This window comes from Chlamydotis macqueenii, chromosome 3, assembly GCF_036417535.1.
Source record: "Chlamydotis macqueenii isolate bChlMac1 chromosome 3, bChlMac1.mat, whole genome shotgun sequence".
Taxonomy (NCBI): Eukaryota; Metazoa; Chordata; class Aves; order Otidiformes; family Otididae; genus Chlamydotis; species Chlamydotis macqueenii.
Window position 1 is genome coordinate 26,910,769 of NC_141558.1, and position 16,133 is coordinate 26,926,901.

At 36.2% G+C, this 16,133-nt stretch overlaps 1 protein-coding gene across 1 annotated transcript in view; it reads right to left on the reverse strand.

Moving 5' to 3' along the window:
* COL21A1 (collagen type XXI alpha 1 chain) overlaps nucleotides 1–16,133 on the reverse strand; it is a 94,608-nt gene that overhangs the window by 38,816 nt on the left and 39,659 nt on the right. The window contains exons 11-17 of the mRNA XM_086744329.1: nucleotides 14,002–14,055; nucleotides 13,042–13,095; nucleotides 10,555–10,608; nucleotides 9,694–9,747; nucleotides 8,760–8,813; nucleotides 8,628–8,681; nucleotides 5,075–5,128 (exon numbers count right to left, since the gene is read on the reverse strand). Of these exons, the coding sequence (XP_086600455.1) occupies nucleotides 5,075–5,128; nucleotides 8,628–8,681; nucleotides 8,760–8,813; nucleotides 9,694–9,747; nucleotides 10,555–10,608; nucleotides 13,042–13,095; nucleotides 14,002–14,055 (378 nt within the window). The remainder of the gene's footprint in view (nucleotides 1–5,074; nucleotides 5,129–8,627; nucleotides 8,682–8,759; nucleotides 8,814–9,693; nucleotides 9,748–10,554; nucleotides 10,609–13,041; nucleotides 13,096–14,001; nucleotides 14,056–16,133) is intronic.

The window sequence follows — 16,133 nt, forward strand, 5'->3', positions numbered from 1 at the left end:
AGGCTAGTGGAAAAGCATGAATATTAGATTTGAAGAGAATAATTTTGATACACTCACATGAACTATTTGCCGAGTCTTCTTCTCTTAAAGACCGATGGGAAACAACTTATTCTAAATATATTACTTACAAAGACAGCACTATTTTATAGCAGTGCCTACTTTAAGGCAATATAAAACTTGAATTAGTTTTTAGTACTCTACGAAACATTTTCAAAAGCATTAAATCCACAGAACACAGGATCTTTTGAGCCCTGGAAATACAGGATTTATATGCTTCAATCTACTGAGAGATTAAAAATAGAAATCCAACAATAATCAGACTAGATGCATTAAAAAAGAAACTAAGTAACATTTTCAGAAAGAAATAGAGTTTTCACAAGGCCTATTGCATAGATATACCATAGAGTTTTTAGGTTTGTTTCTAACTGAAGTATTTCACAACTCAGCATGTAAATGCAGATATAAAATACAAATGTTGAGTAAACAGTATCTTTTAACTAAAACTGGTACAAACCAACACATCAATATAAAGTGTATCAAGCAAAGCTTGTCATTGGGATCACTGAAAACCACATTTGTGTGTATGTGTGGTCTAAGTATTTTGCTTCCACTAATCTCAGCCAGTGGTCATCATCTGTTTCAGTCAATGCTAACACACTGTGCTGTGAAACAGGAAGAGAGAACTGACAAAGTATTTACATATGATGCTGCATTCTCAAATATGGCTGTTTTCAGAACAACTCTGCTAATACAACTGATAAATACGACCACTAAAAGCACAAAATTTGAGCTATTTTCTTAAAGTTTTCCTCCTAAACAGACTAGTATAGCTCTTACACCCCACTATTTATTGCAGAGGTTTTGAATGTGAATTTTAAACTTCCTTCCATTAACAGTTTGAAACAATTACCAAGTTTTCCAGTTTTCACAGTCCCATCCTATTCCACAAGTAACTGGCTACTTTCCCTCTCATATGGTCTACCTAAATGGACCAAGTTAAATGTACAGAAATAATGTTAAAATTACTTTCTGATTCTGTGGTAGACTTGAAGAGGGACTTGAACACCTTAAAATTTGCAAATCTCATCTAACTAACTATATTAGATAATCTTAGAAAAGATGTTCAACAAACTGAGAGTATACCTATAACAGTGCAAGTCAGGTCAGATGCTGAAAACCATGTTATGTTGCTATTGCTGGCACAGATGAGGCCACATCTGAGGTCTTGTGATGTGACCTAAATATTAAGGGCAAACTCTAACATTTTAAGTGTTTGCAGCTGTATTTCTTAAAAATATGATTTCTGGAGAATAAACACAAGAAGTTGCAAATGTTCAGACATGTTATTTGTGGCAGGACAGCATACGCTAGGCCTAGAAAAGTGCTATAAACATCCTGTCAGCTTCACCCACAAGTGCTCACTTCAGAGCTCCCATCTGCATGATGGTAAACACAAGGAGAAGTCCAGCATGGCTTCCACTGAAATCAAACTCTGACAATACTCCACCTATGTTAAAAAGGACAGCCAGGCTGAAATTAAGCTCAAATAAATCTTGATTTATTCTATTCTTTAGACAGTTGGCCCGCCCAAAAAAACATATTTATCAAAACAGCCTGTCATGAGTAAGCTACATGACTAGTCATTAAACTACTCAAGTGACAGCATGACTGCACTTGGAGCATGGCCTATTTTTGTCATCAGTAAAATGAGCCTGATTACTAGCTTTACTAAATGCTATCTAAATTATTCTGTCCTACTGTCAAATGTTTTTCTTACACAGATTGGGTAGGATCGGGATGGCCTGGCTAACTTGAGTTCCAAATAGTACTATTGAGGGAAAATAACACATAACTTGGAATTACTTACTTAGCTTTACAACCTACTTTTTCCTGTTCAGAATTTTGGGGATTAATAAGAGTAATAATATACCCAAAAAGTATGTTCTCCAGAAAATAACCACATCTTAGAGGCTGGAGGCAATGGGAGTTCAGTTCAGTTCAGCTGCTACTATGGAGGCATCTCAGACTAGTGGAAAAGCATAAATATTAGATTTGAAGAGAATAATTTTGATACACTCACACAAACTACTTTGCCGAGTCTCCTTCTCTTAAAGACTGATGGGAAACAACCACATCTCAGAGGCTGGAGGCAATGGGAGTTCAGTTCAACTGTGCTCTCCATCCTAGACAGTTGCTTCTTAATGTTGTCTCAAGATGCATTCACTTCACAACCATGCTTTTTTATTATTTGCTAAAGCAAGAGGGATCATAAGATGGCTATTTTCACTAACTTAACAAATCAGGCCATCTCTAAAACTAATGTGGCTGAATGGAAGAAATAAATATTGTTTGCGTGTATGTTTGTGTGAGTGGGATATCCACACAACCTGCTGAGTTGTCCCAGGGCCACGGTTGCATCTGTCTGGTTAACAGTATGGAGCTATACAGTTTCAATAGTATAATCCTAGGCTTGTCTTGAGCTTATGTAGCCTATGTGGCCATCACAGGGAAGGCACAGCAGAGTTCAGTTTCTCTCTCCTACACCAGTGTCCTAACTACTAGGGTATTCCACCAGAGAAGATAGAATCATAGAATGGTTAGGGTTGGAAGGGACCTTCAACGGTCATCTAGTCCAACCCCCCTGCAAGGAGCAGGGACATCCCCAAGTAGATCAGGTTGCTCAGAGCCTCATCCAGCCTGGCCTTGAACGTTTCCAGGGATGGGGCATCCACCACCTCTCTGGGAAACCTGTTCCAGTGCTCTACCACCCTCATTGTAAAAAAATTTTTCCTAATATCTAATCTAAATCTACCTCCTTCTATTTTAAAACCATTACTCCTTGTCTTATTGCAATAGGCCCTACTGAACAGCCTCTCCCCATCTTTCTTGTAGGCCCCCTTGAGGTACTGGAAGACCGCTATAAAGTCTCCCTGGATCACACAGAAGATCACATTATACATCAAATACACATTGGAGGAACAACAAAAACAACAGAAACAGTAAGTTGCACAAGACATCCCTCATACCCCCCACAATCCATGTCACTTTGCACTGGATAAAGGCCATACTCTCTACTTGAGTAGGGGAGCCCACATATCCCATGGCTGAGGATGTCTATCATTTTGCACAGCCCAAGCATACATTTTTACCACAAAGCTAGTGCACAGAAATGCCCTTTGCTCCTTCTTCAGACTCTAAATAGATGGGAGCACCGTGATTTGCACATGCAGTCTGGTGCTGCACCAGTAGTAGAGGCAGGTGACCAGATATGACTAGGTGTCTTTCATTTCCTACTCGTAACTGTGAGGCAATTTCCTGGTCAGCCTGTAGACTTTTTGCTCTTCAGAATCAGTACTGATTATAAAAGAAGCATATAGTACAATCTGGCATGCCCTGTTAGGATAGTGTAATTCTTTCGTAGTCATTTATATATTGTAAGTCTTCCTCTATATTATTTCATGGTGATTTTAAAAGATTTCGTAGTGATTTTAATGTCTTAAATGTGCAACTTCATTTCTCTTTAAAGCAAAAGTATAGGACTTCAGTGATGAGTTTACATTGCTGTTTAAAAATGTTACATTGTGAAGCATTTATATTAATTTCAAATCAAAATATATTACTTTAGTAGATATAGGTCACACTAAAGTAAACCTATCAGATCAGAAAGAGAGCTCTTAAAGTACTAGTTACTTTTCTGTGGATCAGAAATACCTTCTCCTTCCTATTTTTCAAATTAATTAAAAAAAAATCACAATGACTAAGTCTTGTTATTATCTCAACACATTTGTTACAGTGTAGTAGCTAACAGTATACCAAAACTTCTTCATTCCTATTTTATGGTTTTTAATTAAAATTCACTTTGTCTTTCTCACATCTGAAGATACCACAGATTGTAAAAGGTTAATATATCTCACAGTTATTTGGGGCAGAAAAAGAGGAAAAAATAAAGTAAAGTGAAGAATTATGTGTGTTCTTCACTTAAGTCAGCCAAGTGCAAAGAAAGTCTCCTGGGGATGATTGCCCAGTGTTTTGCCGTCTACTAACAGTGTTTTTGTGAGTTTTTTGTGAATATATAAAAAATCTAAATTAAAGAGCTTGAGAATTTTTTTGGCTGGGAGGGTTATTTCCACCTCCTAATTATCAAAACTCTTCACTGGATTTCAGTACCATATAACACACATTGCATCTCCCTGTTACATGCAATACCACTAAAATTTCTAAATGTAATTCAGAATGTAATCCATCAACTGAGCTCCATTTACTGCTCTTGGCCTACAGAAGAATTACTGATGGTTTGAAGACAGCTCTCAAAGCTCTCCGCACTCAAAGCTTTCAGCTATTTCTACAGATATCTTGACTCCTCTGCTTCAAGCAAAGTCTGGTGGCCTTAAAGAGCTGAATAAGGAAACAAGAAAGACAAAGTTTAGCTATTACATAAAAAGAGGAGGAAAAATGAGCTGCCCTGAGAAGTTGCCCAAACATAAGCAAAGGAATAATATATTTGGAAACAAGGGAAACAAAAATGCAGCAGTGTGTTCCCCAGCTAAGCAAGAAGACCAGAGATACAGGTAACATAGACAATGTAACAAGATGCAAGGAAGTAAAAGACCAATAAAAATGGACAAAGAAGGTGGGGAGGTAGACGGTGAAAAAAAAAACTTTAAAAGTGCAGTTAACAAGTATATGAAAGAACACACACCACATTGGAGAAATGAGAGAATCTTTCCTTGTGTAAGTAACTATCAATATCTAACCATATATTCCTATCAATAGGAAAAATGTCAATAATGAGACAACTTCATAACATATACATAAATTGGTATGTAACAGCAATATAGTTCAGAATCTTTTATTTTAAGGCATCTTTGACTTTAAAGCCTTGCTTACTTCTTTTAGTAAATCCAAATTTAAAGATGAACACCAGGAAATAAAAAAGCACTTTTACAAAAAAGGATACATCAACCAATTACCATCAAAATGGATGAAACATGAAGTGAAACATCCATTAACAAAAAAAAAAAAAGCAACCAAACAAATCAGTACATAAGGATATATCACCAATTTAATAACTTACGGGCTCTCCTCGATGTCCTTCTGTGCCTGGAGATCCAGGCTGTCCGACTTCTCCCTTTAAAAAGAAAAATACTTTTAAATACAATATTTTTTTTTAAAAAAAGACCTTCATTTGCATAATAAAAATAATAGTAAATTATTATTTTTAATATAAGTAAAATGTAAAACCAATACACATGATCAATAAATATATATATAAAAATAATCTGGTAATAATTAACTTAAAATTACGAAAACTAGATTTGAAGTAACAATGAAGTAACAATGGGTAGCATCTGGGTTTCAAGCCATGCTTTTTTTCCACATTCTTTCCCAGAATGAATAATGTAAGAAAACAGGAAAGCTCCATCAGAAATTTCCTTAACATACACCCTGTTTGTTACTGCTCTGAATTTGATTACAGATTCAGAATGAAGCAATGTTTTATAGGAAGCAGATGTTGAAGTCAATGTTTGAATGAAGAATATGGCTTTTTTTAAACTATTATATTCTGAAATGAATAAAAACTAATGAGTATGTCATATTTTTGTACTACAATAATTAAGAAAATAGTTGAGAAAATGTCTTTCAGTTTAAATGTACACAGGCCCACACAAATATGCTGAATTATCTGTATATTGTTTACAAGCATAAAACCAGATCAAAATACTCTCCAAATGCATGCCTTATCAATATGATAGTTCACACTAAAGAGTCAACAGTGACAGTTAAAATTTTATGCTAAACAACTGCGACTATTGCCAGTCCCTTTTATCAAATACCAGAGAGGAAACTGTCTAATACCTAATTATTTATTTCTGCTTTCTGTAGTACCAGAGAACTAATTCATCCACCAACCCAGTAGAGATATCTGTGTGTGTGTGTGTGTGTGCGTGTGTGTTTATATATAAAAAAATAAAGTAGGATACATCTGAAATAAATTCATGTGGGTAACTAAGTTCCTATCACAGCCAACACAAGTCTAGTCAAGACAATTGACGGAGGCTTGATTTAGCTGACCAGCCACCAGGAGCTCAATTTCCTTGCCCACACATAGACACATGGTCATATTCGAGGTACTCAAGGCCGTCTTGTCTGGGTTCCTACTCACTCTAGAAAGGTACTGGCTTTTCATAGGACTTACATCATATTTATCAGCTCCCTTAGGATGCTTTGGACACTAATGCATCTCAAATGTACCAGACACTTGTATGTAGGCAACTAAACTGGCACCTGTAAGTCTGCCTTCTTTGAGTAGAATTGCTCTCCAGACTCCACTGGCACTACCAGTTAGACCTCCATTGACTTCAGTGGTAACATAGGTAGCTACTATGTCCACAGATACAAACTTAGCTGAGTGTTTTAAGAACGTCTGTTAAATTGTCTTTGCCTGACCTATTTGCAGAGATACACGCTCTTGTAGACATATATTAATAATGAAAATATGTAGGCAGGTATCAATAGGATTTGAAGATCAAAATCAAATTAATGTAGGAGTATTTAAAACTAAACCAAATAACAAGTTAAAAAAAGTCCTCCAGCATCGTAGAAATAAACTGCTGTTGGTTGCTGAAGTTAACTTTAGAAAAATGTGCAATAAGAATTTTTTTTCCATAATTAAGATTTACAATTTCTTTTACTAACATGTTTTAGGGTTGTAAACCTAAGGGTAGTTAAAAAAAGGCAGTGCACCAATTCAACATAAAATACAGTTACTCCATTACCTTTTAGCACAGTCTCATTAGGCCTTCCAAAAAGAACAAATAAAATAGGAAATACTCAGGAAATACTGACCTACTGTAAAAGTTAAATTGTATATGTGCTTTTTAAAGACCGTTATTTTAGTTGTATTCTCCCAATAAACTTCTGAATTGCAGGATGCTTAGTTATAGATTGAAGTTGTTGCTTTTAGAATAACAGTGCTGTAGTGTTGTATAGAAGTGATAACTCCTTCCTATAACTTCAAATTAAGACACCTACATGTGTTTTCCTACCTGAAGGTGTCTAGAGAGATGTTAGGGATCTAAGATCCCATTGCAGCGAACAGAGGTTTGATTCAGTTACCTAATCACAAATGCCTGGTTGTATCTGAGATGCCCTACGGCAGCCAAGGCTTCCATATCAGGCTGGCAGGTACCACCTACAGGAAACCTGTGTCCTTCTGAAATGGCACTTACAGGTCACCTGGGGTACCAAAAAAAGCAAATAGGACTACAAACTTATGAGTGATCTCACGAAAGTTATAGCAGTTAACAGTCAGTAGCTGAATTACTATAGAGGCGCCATTTATTCTATTTACTAAGAGCTTGATTCAGTTGCAAATACATAGACATGTAGAGCCATTTCCTGCTGCAAATAAGGGTGAAAAATTTTGCACCATAAAGACAGTCAGGATGGAACAAGCTGCCCAGTTGTGCAGTCTCCATCCTTCAAGGCTATCAAGACCCAGCTGAAAAAGCCCTAAGCAACCTGGTGTGGATTGAGTGCTGTCCCATTTATGAGCAGGAGGCTAGTCCAGGAGATGTCCCAAACAAAGTCCCCTCTAGCCTGAGCAAGTCTGGGATCCTACTGGATCCAACCTTCTTGGCAGCTGCTGCTTGGAAGGGTTTAGGTCTCTCATAGGTCTCGTGTCATGTCTCCCTGCTGCAGCAGATGTCACAACTATGCCATAGTATTTCCAACTGCTCTCGATAAGCCTGGTCACAAAATGGAAGAAAGACACAGATCTCCAACTACAGTAATAGGAATTTAGACAAATGCACTTAAAAGTACAGTTGCATTTTTGGACACTGAAGGAACACTAATCTTGAGCAGCCCTAGAACACTTCATTATTATTAATAAGAAAAATACAGGAACAAAGACACTGTTGAAAACCTTCTTTAGATTAATTCAACTGAACATTTACATCGCATATTAATATTTTTTTTTCCAGTGAACTTAAAACTGACACTGCTGAAGTCCATCTTTTCACAAATTAGAACAGTGCAAACAACAACAGGGTAAACAAACCGTCTGGTGAGCTCACAGACTGCAATACATTATAGAAATATCAGATCCTTTAGTCTTTTTTGTAGCAGGTAGATACCTAGTCTACCTGAAAAAAAAATGTTCTAAATGAAATATAAAGGGAACTAGACAGTGAAGAGAAGAAAATAAACATGAATCAAATACTGAAGGTGTTTTTCTCTAACTTTCACCCAGCTCCCTTCAAAAGCAATAATAATTATTAGTTTACTTACTTCTTAACTGTACACAATAGGTATGTTCTGCAGTGTATACTTGTTTATAAATTTCATCAACAGATTCACAGAGAAACACAAATGGGACAAGGGAGACAAAGTATAAACAATCTCTTATCATCATTAACACCCTCTTAATACCTGCTTTACCCCTGCTCACGAACCAACTGAAATCAATAAAGTCTCCCCATGCACTGCAGTAAACTTTGGCATTTCCCAGTAACACACATTATTTTAATTTCCAGTAATTCTCCACAGAATGAAGTGGGTATATTCAGACCAATAGCCATGCTATTGAAGACTTTGGTAAGATATGAATATACATTTGTACATACCTTGAAACCAGGACTTCCTGGTAATCCATCTTTCCCACTTCTGCCGGGGTCTCCCTGTGACAACAGTTAACAATCATCAGTAGGTGAATTAACAAGCAAAAGCTAAAGGCAAATTGTCTTCACAAAACTTACGGATCGCCCAGGCATTCCTGGAAATCCTGTATCACCTTTCTCTCCTTTTGAACCCTAAGAAATACAGAAAACAAAAAGTAAGTAGCACTCAATGTTTATTCTGCAAATTCAGTATATTTCACTTATAATTCATCTCTGTTATTTCCTATTTTGAAAATTTATGGAAGACACATGTGTTTCTCTCAACACAGGCAATTAACAACTGATATTGTTCCAACTGGTTCCAACTGCAGGGCCAAGATGGTGGTGGTGCCTCTGGGAAAATGTATTTAAGAAAGGACAAAAACATGACATATGCAAAGCAAGAAGTGAGGGGAAAAAGTGAGAGAAACAACTCTGCAGACACCAAGGTCAGTGAAGAATGAGGGGGAGGAGGTACTCCACAGAGATTCCCCTGCAGCCTGTGGAAAGGACCATAGTGGAGCTGTGGTAGCCAAGCTGCAGCCCATGGAGACCTCATGTAGGAGGAGGTTTATCCTGAAGGACTGCAGCCCATGGGAAGGACCCATGCTGGAGCAGGGGAGAAGTGTGAGGAGGAAGGAGAGTAGAGAGGAACTGTTACGGACTGACCACCCCACGCTGCTCCCCATTCTCTATCCCATAAAGGACTGAAGTTGAGCCTGGGAAAAAGCAGGGTGAGGGGAAGGTAGTTTAGTTTTTGTCTTTGTTTCTGACTATCCAAACCTATTTTACTTGACAACACGTTAAATTAATTCTCCCCAAATCAAGTCTGTTTTGCCTATGATAGTAATTGGTAGGTGATCTCCCTGTCCTTATCTGGACCCACAAGCTTTTCCATCTTATTTTCTCCCCCTGCACTCTTGAGGACTGGGAAGGAGAGAGTGGCTGGGGGGTATCAGGCAGCCAGCCAAGGTCACCCCACCACAGATATCAATAAAATTTTGCTTTATTTTATTATTATAAATTTACTTGCCTTTTTTCCATATATTCCTGGCACTCCTTGATCTCCTTTAGGACCCCTTTCTCCCTAGACAAAATATGTGTGAACAAGTTAATTTTTAAAATATAAGTAGTTTTATACAGATATATGAACAAAAAAAATATATATAGCAGACATAAAATGAAGCAGGCAAAGAGCTTCATCTGATATAAAATGTATGCTCAAGATAGTAAATGCAAATCTTGCATTTTCCAAGCTCTCCTAGGGGAGAAGCCCAGAATGTCCAACACTGCTGGTGAGGCGATCCAGAGCTCGCAGGCTTAATGCTTCTGTTTTCAATGGAAGGCACTTTGAGTTTCTGGTCGCTTCAGTATAGGTAGGTACCCACGTGAAAATTCAGCTCTTTGAAAAGTGTTGCACTCCTCTGAAGACCTTGTTATAAAAGTTTAAAACATGAATTTGTAAAAACTAAGAAGTAAATTCAGTTGAGTACTAACACAGAAGAGCAAAAGATATGGTTGATAATATTTTGGGGAACATACACATGAAATAAACTCATTATGTAAGACCAGAACTATCCTTCAAAATGCTATCACTCAAATTGAATGGCTTCAAGAAAATTATAAATTAATTTTTTGACACATTATTTGCAATGAAGAAGGTTCTAGGTGTAGTAAAATCAAAGCTCAAATTAATTAATATAGAATCACATGAAACAGAACAAAAATTTTTTAAAAAGGTAGTTTCCATTGCTTGATATGTATGTAATTAAGTTCCATGGCATGTATCTTCCTTCAATTTCAGTGTCATATCTATTCATTTTTTTTCCTTTAAATTAAACTATAAAGCAAGTTGAAACAGATGAATATTCTAACAAGAAATATTAATTTCAACCTTTGGTGCTGGCATTCCATGTAATCCAGGAAAACCAGGTAGTCCGCGGTCACCCTAAAAAAGCAAACATAATTTAAATCCTTATATTTAAAGTAGTAGTAATATATTATAAGAACATTCATATTCTCAATGATCAACAAATAGTGAAAAGACATTATATATCACCATATCAACTACGTAACATTTGTATGCTAACTCATGAGAGTTTGTTCATCTTTAAACAAGATTCAATATATAAAAGAAAAACAATCACTAAATTTTCAGATTAAATTTTACTCTAATCTCGCAATAAGGCTTATGGAGGTTCAAAACATCAATTTAGCTTTGACAAGAGGAAAAAGAGCTTTGAAAATCTCTGTAAAAGCTGTGATAATGCTACCATCCACTCCTAATTCCTGAAGAATAAGAAAATTCCCTAAATCTAGGATGGCTTTGCTGCTACCTCTTACTGAAAATATCAATGCTGACCTTATAAAATTTCTCACCAGCTTACTCTAGATGAGTGAAGTAATTAAAAACAAAGTATTAAGTACTTTCTCTAAAAATAAACAAAATGAAACCAAAATATACTGATAAAACAGCTTTGAGACTTTGACAATGAATTCTCATTTCAGTGGAGGAAAGACTCCACTCTGGTAAAAGCAGTTGGCAATTGAAAACACAAGCTAACACATCAGTTCTTTTTATTGTCCTCACAGGTGAAAGATACCAGGAATTTCAAAGCTTTGTCTGCAAGCTCCCTTGAGTAATTACAAAAGGCTAACTTACAACTTGGCACTACCTGACTGCAAACAATAAAAACAAGCTCAGTTGCTTGTTTCAGTAGCCAGGATGTACTTCACTCAGGACAAAGAGCCAATCACCAAATCATTTTTGAACAATCACAATGTTTTTTCTCTGTGAATATCTAACTTTATATTGAGCAATATATTTCAATTTGTTTAATATATTTCAGTCATAAAGGAGGAATAGTAAATTATGCTCAGGAAGTTGTTTACATAATGTTTCAAGTTCTAAGACAAAGGGTAAAACAAAACATGTCTCAGTGGTGTTTATCAAAATCATTCCTGTCTAAGCAGATTTGGAGAGGTCCGTCACATATTTAGAGAAGACAGGAACATGACCGCAGCTTGTGGGTTAATATTATCAAAATATCTCTCAACAAATAAGTATTGAAAACAGGCAATGGAATAGAGTTCAAAAAATGCTTATAAAATAAACACTTCATGCATCCATTGCTTCCTAATGAAAAAGAATGGAGCTTCAATTTCTGCTTGGAAGTGGTGATTCAGTTATTGGATAAACCAAAACACTTGGCAATGGAAACAGTTTTAAATTAGTTGCTACAGAAACTTTACAAGTGATGTGATGAAATTAAGAGATGAAAATTTGGGCTGAATCATCAGGAAAAAAAGTTCTAATGTCAAGACCTATTTTACAATGGAAGAAGCTTTCTAACACAGTGGTGGAAGCCCTATTTCTTGGCACATTTTAAACAAGACTTGACCGAGCTTTAGGAAACATTCTATCTGTCATAACCCTGCTCTGCCAGGAGAATAGAGTTTTTCATCATCAGCATCTTACTTTCTGCAAATGGCCTAATACTGACTGATCAATTAAATTAACACCTAAGATCAATTAGATTAAGGTGCCTAAAGTATAGAACACATAAGCACTTGAGAATTCTGATGAACAGTGATGAATTTAAGGACCTGCCTTTACTATTGGGAACTTCAGAAGAAGGAAATTCTACAGTAAAATCTGTTTGGAAAACAAGTGTTTGTTTTACAAAAAAAAAAAAAAGGCTTTGAAGTTTAATAAAGCAAAAACAAAATAAATTTTTATTTCAATTAACTTAGAGCTTTTCTAAACATAGGGCAAAAGTGTGGACACAGATATTTACACTTGCCAATAGCTAGTTTATTCACTGCGTATACAGGAGATCCAGATTCAAGTTTATCCTGGTTACCAGCAGGGAGTTACATATAAGCTTCCACATCTGTCTGCAGCTCCAAGCTACTGGCTACACCTCAGTTAGAATTTTTTCCACAAAAAGGTTTGGTTTCAATTAGCCAGTGTTTTCTGATAAAAACTGCCATTCAAAAATCCCTACGTAGCTCATCCGGATGCTCACTTAAAGAGAAAAAGGGTGAAAAGAAATAGAAAGAAACCATTGTGACAGATGTCTGTATCATGTTTCCAGGTACCCATATTTAGATATGCTTTCTAAATATAAATTATTCAGTGCAATAAAGGTATTACTGACAGTGCTAAAGCCTGTATAAACTTTATTGAATAAAGCAGACCAGATTCTGAATTGAAGTAACATTTTAAATTTAGAATTCTTATTCCTTCTTGATCACCTTTTTAGTAAAAAATTCTTACAGAAGCCTCATGTGAAAATATTGATAGTATTAACTGCACAACCAAAAATGATAAATGGTAAGAGTAAAATCTTTTTATCTATTACTCTCTTTTATTTTTTACCTTAGCCCCATCTTTCCCTGGCTCTCCCTTGATTCCTGGTAAGCCACGCGGTCCCTACGAGAGAAAAATGAAAACCAGCTCAAATATTAATACAATCTCACACAGAAAAAGACACAGAAATGTTATACAACATGACTCAGGGACTTATGTGTCAGCTGGTAACTGGATATAAAAGCAGAACCAAGCATGAAATGTAGTCATCATGTATGAATACGGCACACTATCGTAGCCCATGACTAGGCAACACCAAAACAATTCTTTGCTCTAACCAAGGTCCACCTCAGGACAAAAGGAGTCACATAACCTGTACTAGACCAGAGATGGCCCCTTCCTTTCAAATGTCCATCAGACAGCCTTCACATATGCCATGACACAGGCTCGCTCTTGGCCTCGGCATTCTCTCAATATATTTAATTCAGCAAATTATTAAGTCCTTGACTATCAGCCAGACTGGATCATACCACAAATAAAATACAGCACTAGTTTCCAGTAACTGTCCCAGAAAGGGCTACTAAATTAATATAATGAAGAAAGAAAAAGAATTATCCTCCATCAGTCTGAGCTTTAGCTGAAACCTTCTTTTGGGCACATGAATTGTGGGTAACTGATCACCACAACAAGGCTTCAGATCACTGTTACTGATTCACAGAAGAACTGAAGGAACTACTGTTTGGCTTCTGGATCAGGATTAAAATGTCTAAGCTCCAACTAAATCCTACTCCTATGGGCCTTACCTAGCAATGATTAGATTTGCAGTTTAATTGTCAGCCTACCTACAAACCCCAAAGCCACATGAGTACCAAAGCAATTCACCCAAGGATGGCCCCTGACTTCATGCCATCCCTTGAGCTCTTTTCATTCCCACACCCCAACTCTCCATCACAAACAATGGATATTGGGAGAGAATTGGTTGGGATTTGTCTCAGATTTTCAAATTCTAGGAATGAAACAGAAACTTACTTGAACCCCTGGAGTTCCTGGGATACCTGGAGTTCCTGCTGATCCCTGATATCCCTAAGGAAAAGAAACCAAGACTTGTGACTTTTCATAAGCTATATTTACAAATTTCCAAACACCTATTTAAGGAAAAAACAATCCTCCTGGTTACTAGAGAAGTGTTGTCAGAATCCTGTCACAAATTTCAGTAACTGCTATCACAATTACATATTTAAATTTCAGCTTTCAGAAGCATTCATCTCTGCATCTGAAATCTGCAGCCTCCCGACTTCATGCTAAAATCCATTACTTTAGAATTGTTACATGAGAATTTAACAAACATATTGTTTTATTCTCCATTGTGGGGAAAAAAAAAAAGAAAAAGAACAAACTAACTCACATAAGTAGACACTTTTTTTTTTCTCTCTCTTAAGAAAAATAGCTGAAAAATGCTAGGACTTTTAAAGGCTTATTTCCAGTTACAGGAATAAGCTTTAAGAAACAAGGCATGTTCTAATACATTATGCAGCTAGTTTTATAACATATCTAAATAATAAAAATTCCATTCTCAGTACTAAGCACTTAGCTATGAACTTGAAGGTATATAACAGGCTATGCAACTAAAAAAATAATTTCAATGACTGGGACTACAAAAAGAAATATTAAATAATTCATGAGTTGAAAAGAGAATTTCAGGAATGTATTACTAGAAATCAGCATTGGCAGAGCAAGGGAACATTTAGGGAACACAAAATATATGCCTGCGGTGTTTTGGTAGATTGGACTCAATGAGAACGGCAAAGATGGATAGTTTTTATGTAAAATTAACAAGTGCTTTAGAATAATCCTTTTACAGAGGCAAGTAACTGAAGAACAGGAATTTTACCCAGCTCCATTAAAAATATGTCATTCCAATGGACAAAATGAGCTACAATGAGGATTTTTTTTTGAGAAAACATACAAAAAAAGAAAAGAAATTGTCCTATAAAACTCTGAGGCCATTTGGCTTCGACCTTTCAACATGCAACCCAAAGTAAATTTGATAAATCCCACAAAAGGGACTGTCCAATTTCAAATACTCAGATTTTCCTCTTGATTTGAACTGAAAGAACTAATAATCCTGTTCCTAAATGAGTTTCAATCTTAAAAACTTAGCACAAAATTTAATGGGAGGATTTCCACACTGGTAAAAAGGAGGTAATAGAACCTTTTCAACAAAGGAAGGCAATGTGTATGTCTGATCTCTTCTTTAAATCAGTCAGGGCTTCCTGGGAATAATAAACAGAGCTAAAATTATTTGCTGGGTTAGATACAAGAGAGCACTCACTGTGCCCTCTTCCCAAAACACATTTGAGCAGATGCCCAAGGAGCCAGCTGGTAATGTTTAGTAGAGAAGTAAACAGAATTCTAAGTCTGTCACACAGATCCTTTATCAAGCATTTCACTTTCAGTGCTCAGAGCAGTTCTAGCAAAATCAGCTTTAACTGACAAATGGTGTAGCATTCATGATTGCTTATAAGCCTCCCAGGTAGCTGAAATAGTTAACTAGGCCAAAAAAAAAAGCCTTTAAAAGTTTATTCCTTTATTTCCTCTCAAAAAAAAAAATGTAAAAAGTTTGTACAACTTCCTGTAGGATGCAGTCTATATAAAAAAAAACCTTTTTTTTTTTCACATTTTAGACCTCTGAAATGCAATTTCCCTTCCTTCTCCTAACTGAGTAAGGAAAGAAGTAGAGGAGGACATTTTCCTGGCTGAACTGAATTTCAAAATTCACAAGATAAAGGGAGGATGGCAGAAGAGTTTTTAACTTACAAAATTGCATACGTAGCTCAGAACTAGATTTTGTAATGTGATGTCAGTGTCATACATACACTGTCAGTGTGTTTGTTTAATGAAAAGCCGGAACAGAGAAGATTCAAAACTAAATTCAGTCACAAAAATGAGACTCACTGTACAAATAAAGTAGCAATTGTTTGGACAAGTTAAAAACACCTCCTCTAAATTACGAAAACCAGCCTTCATAAAAACTGAGCATGTCGTTGTATCACTACTCCTTTTGCAGTACACATCACCAATCTATATGCTAATGCCTACAATTTTTTTGCACTAAAGTCAGCTCAAGTCCTCTTTCCCTAACCTCAAAGCCCTCAATACTA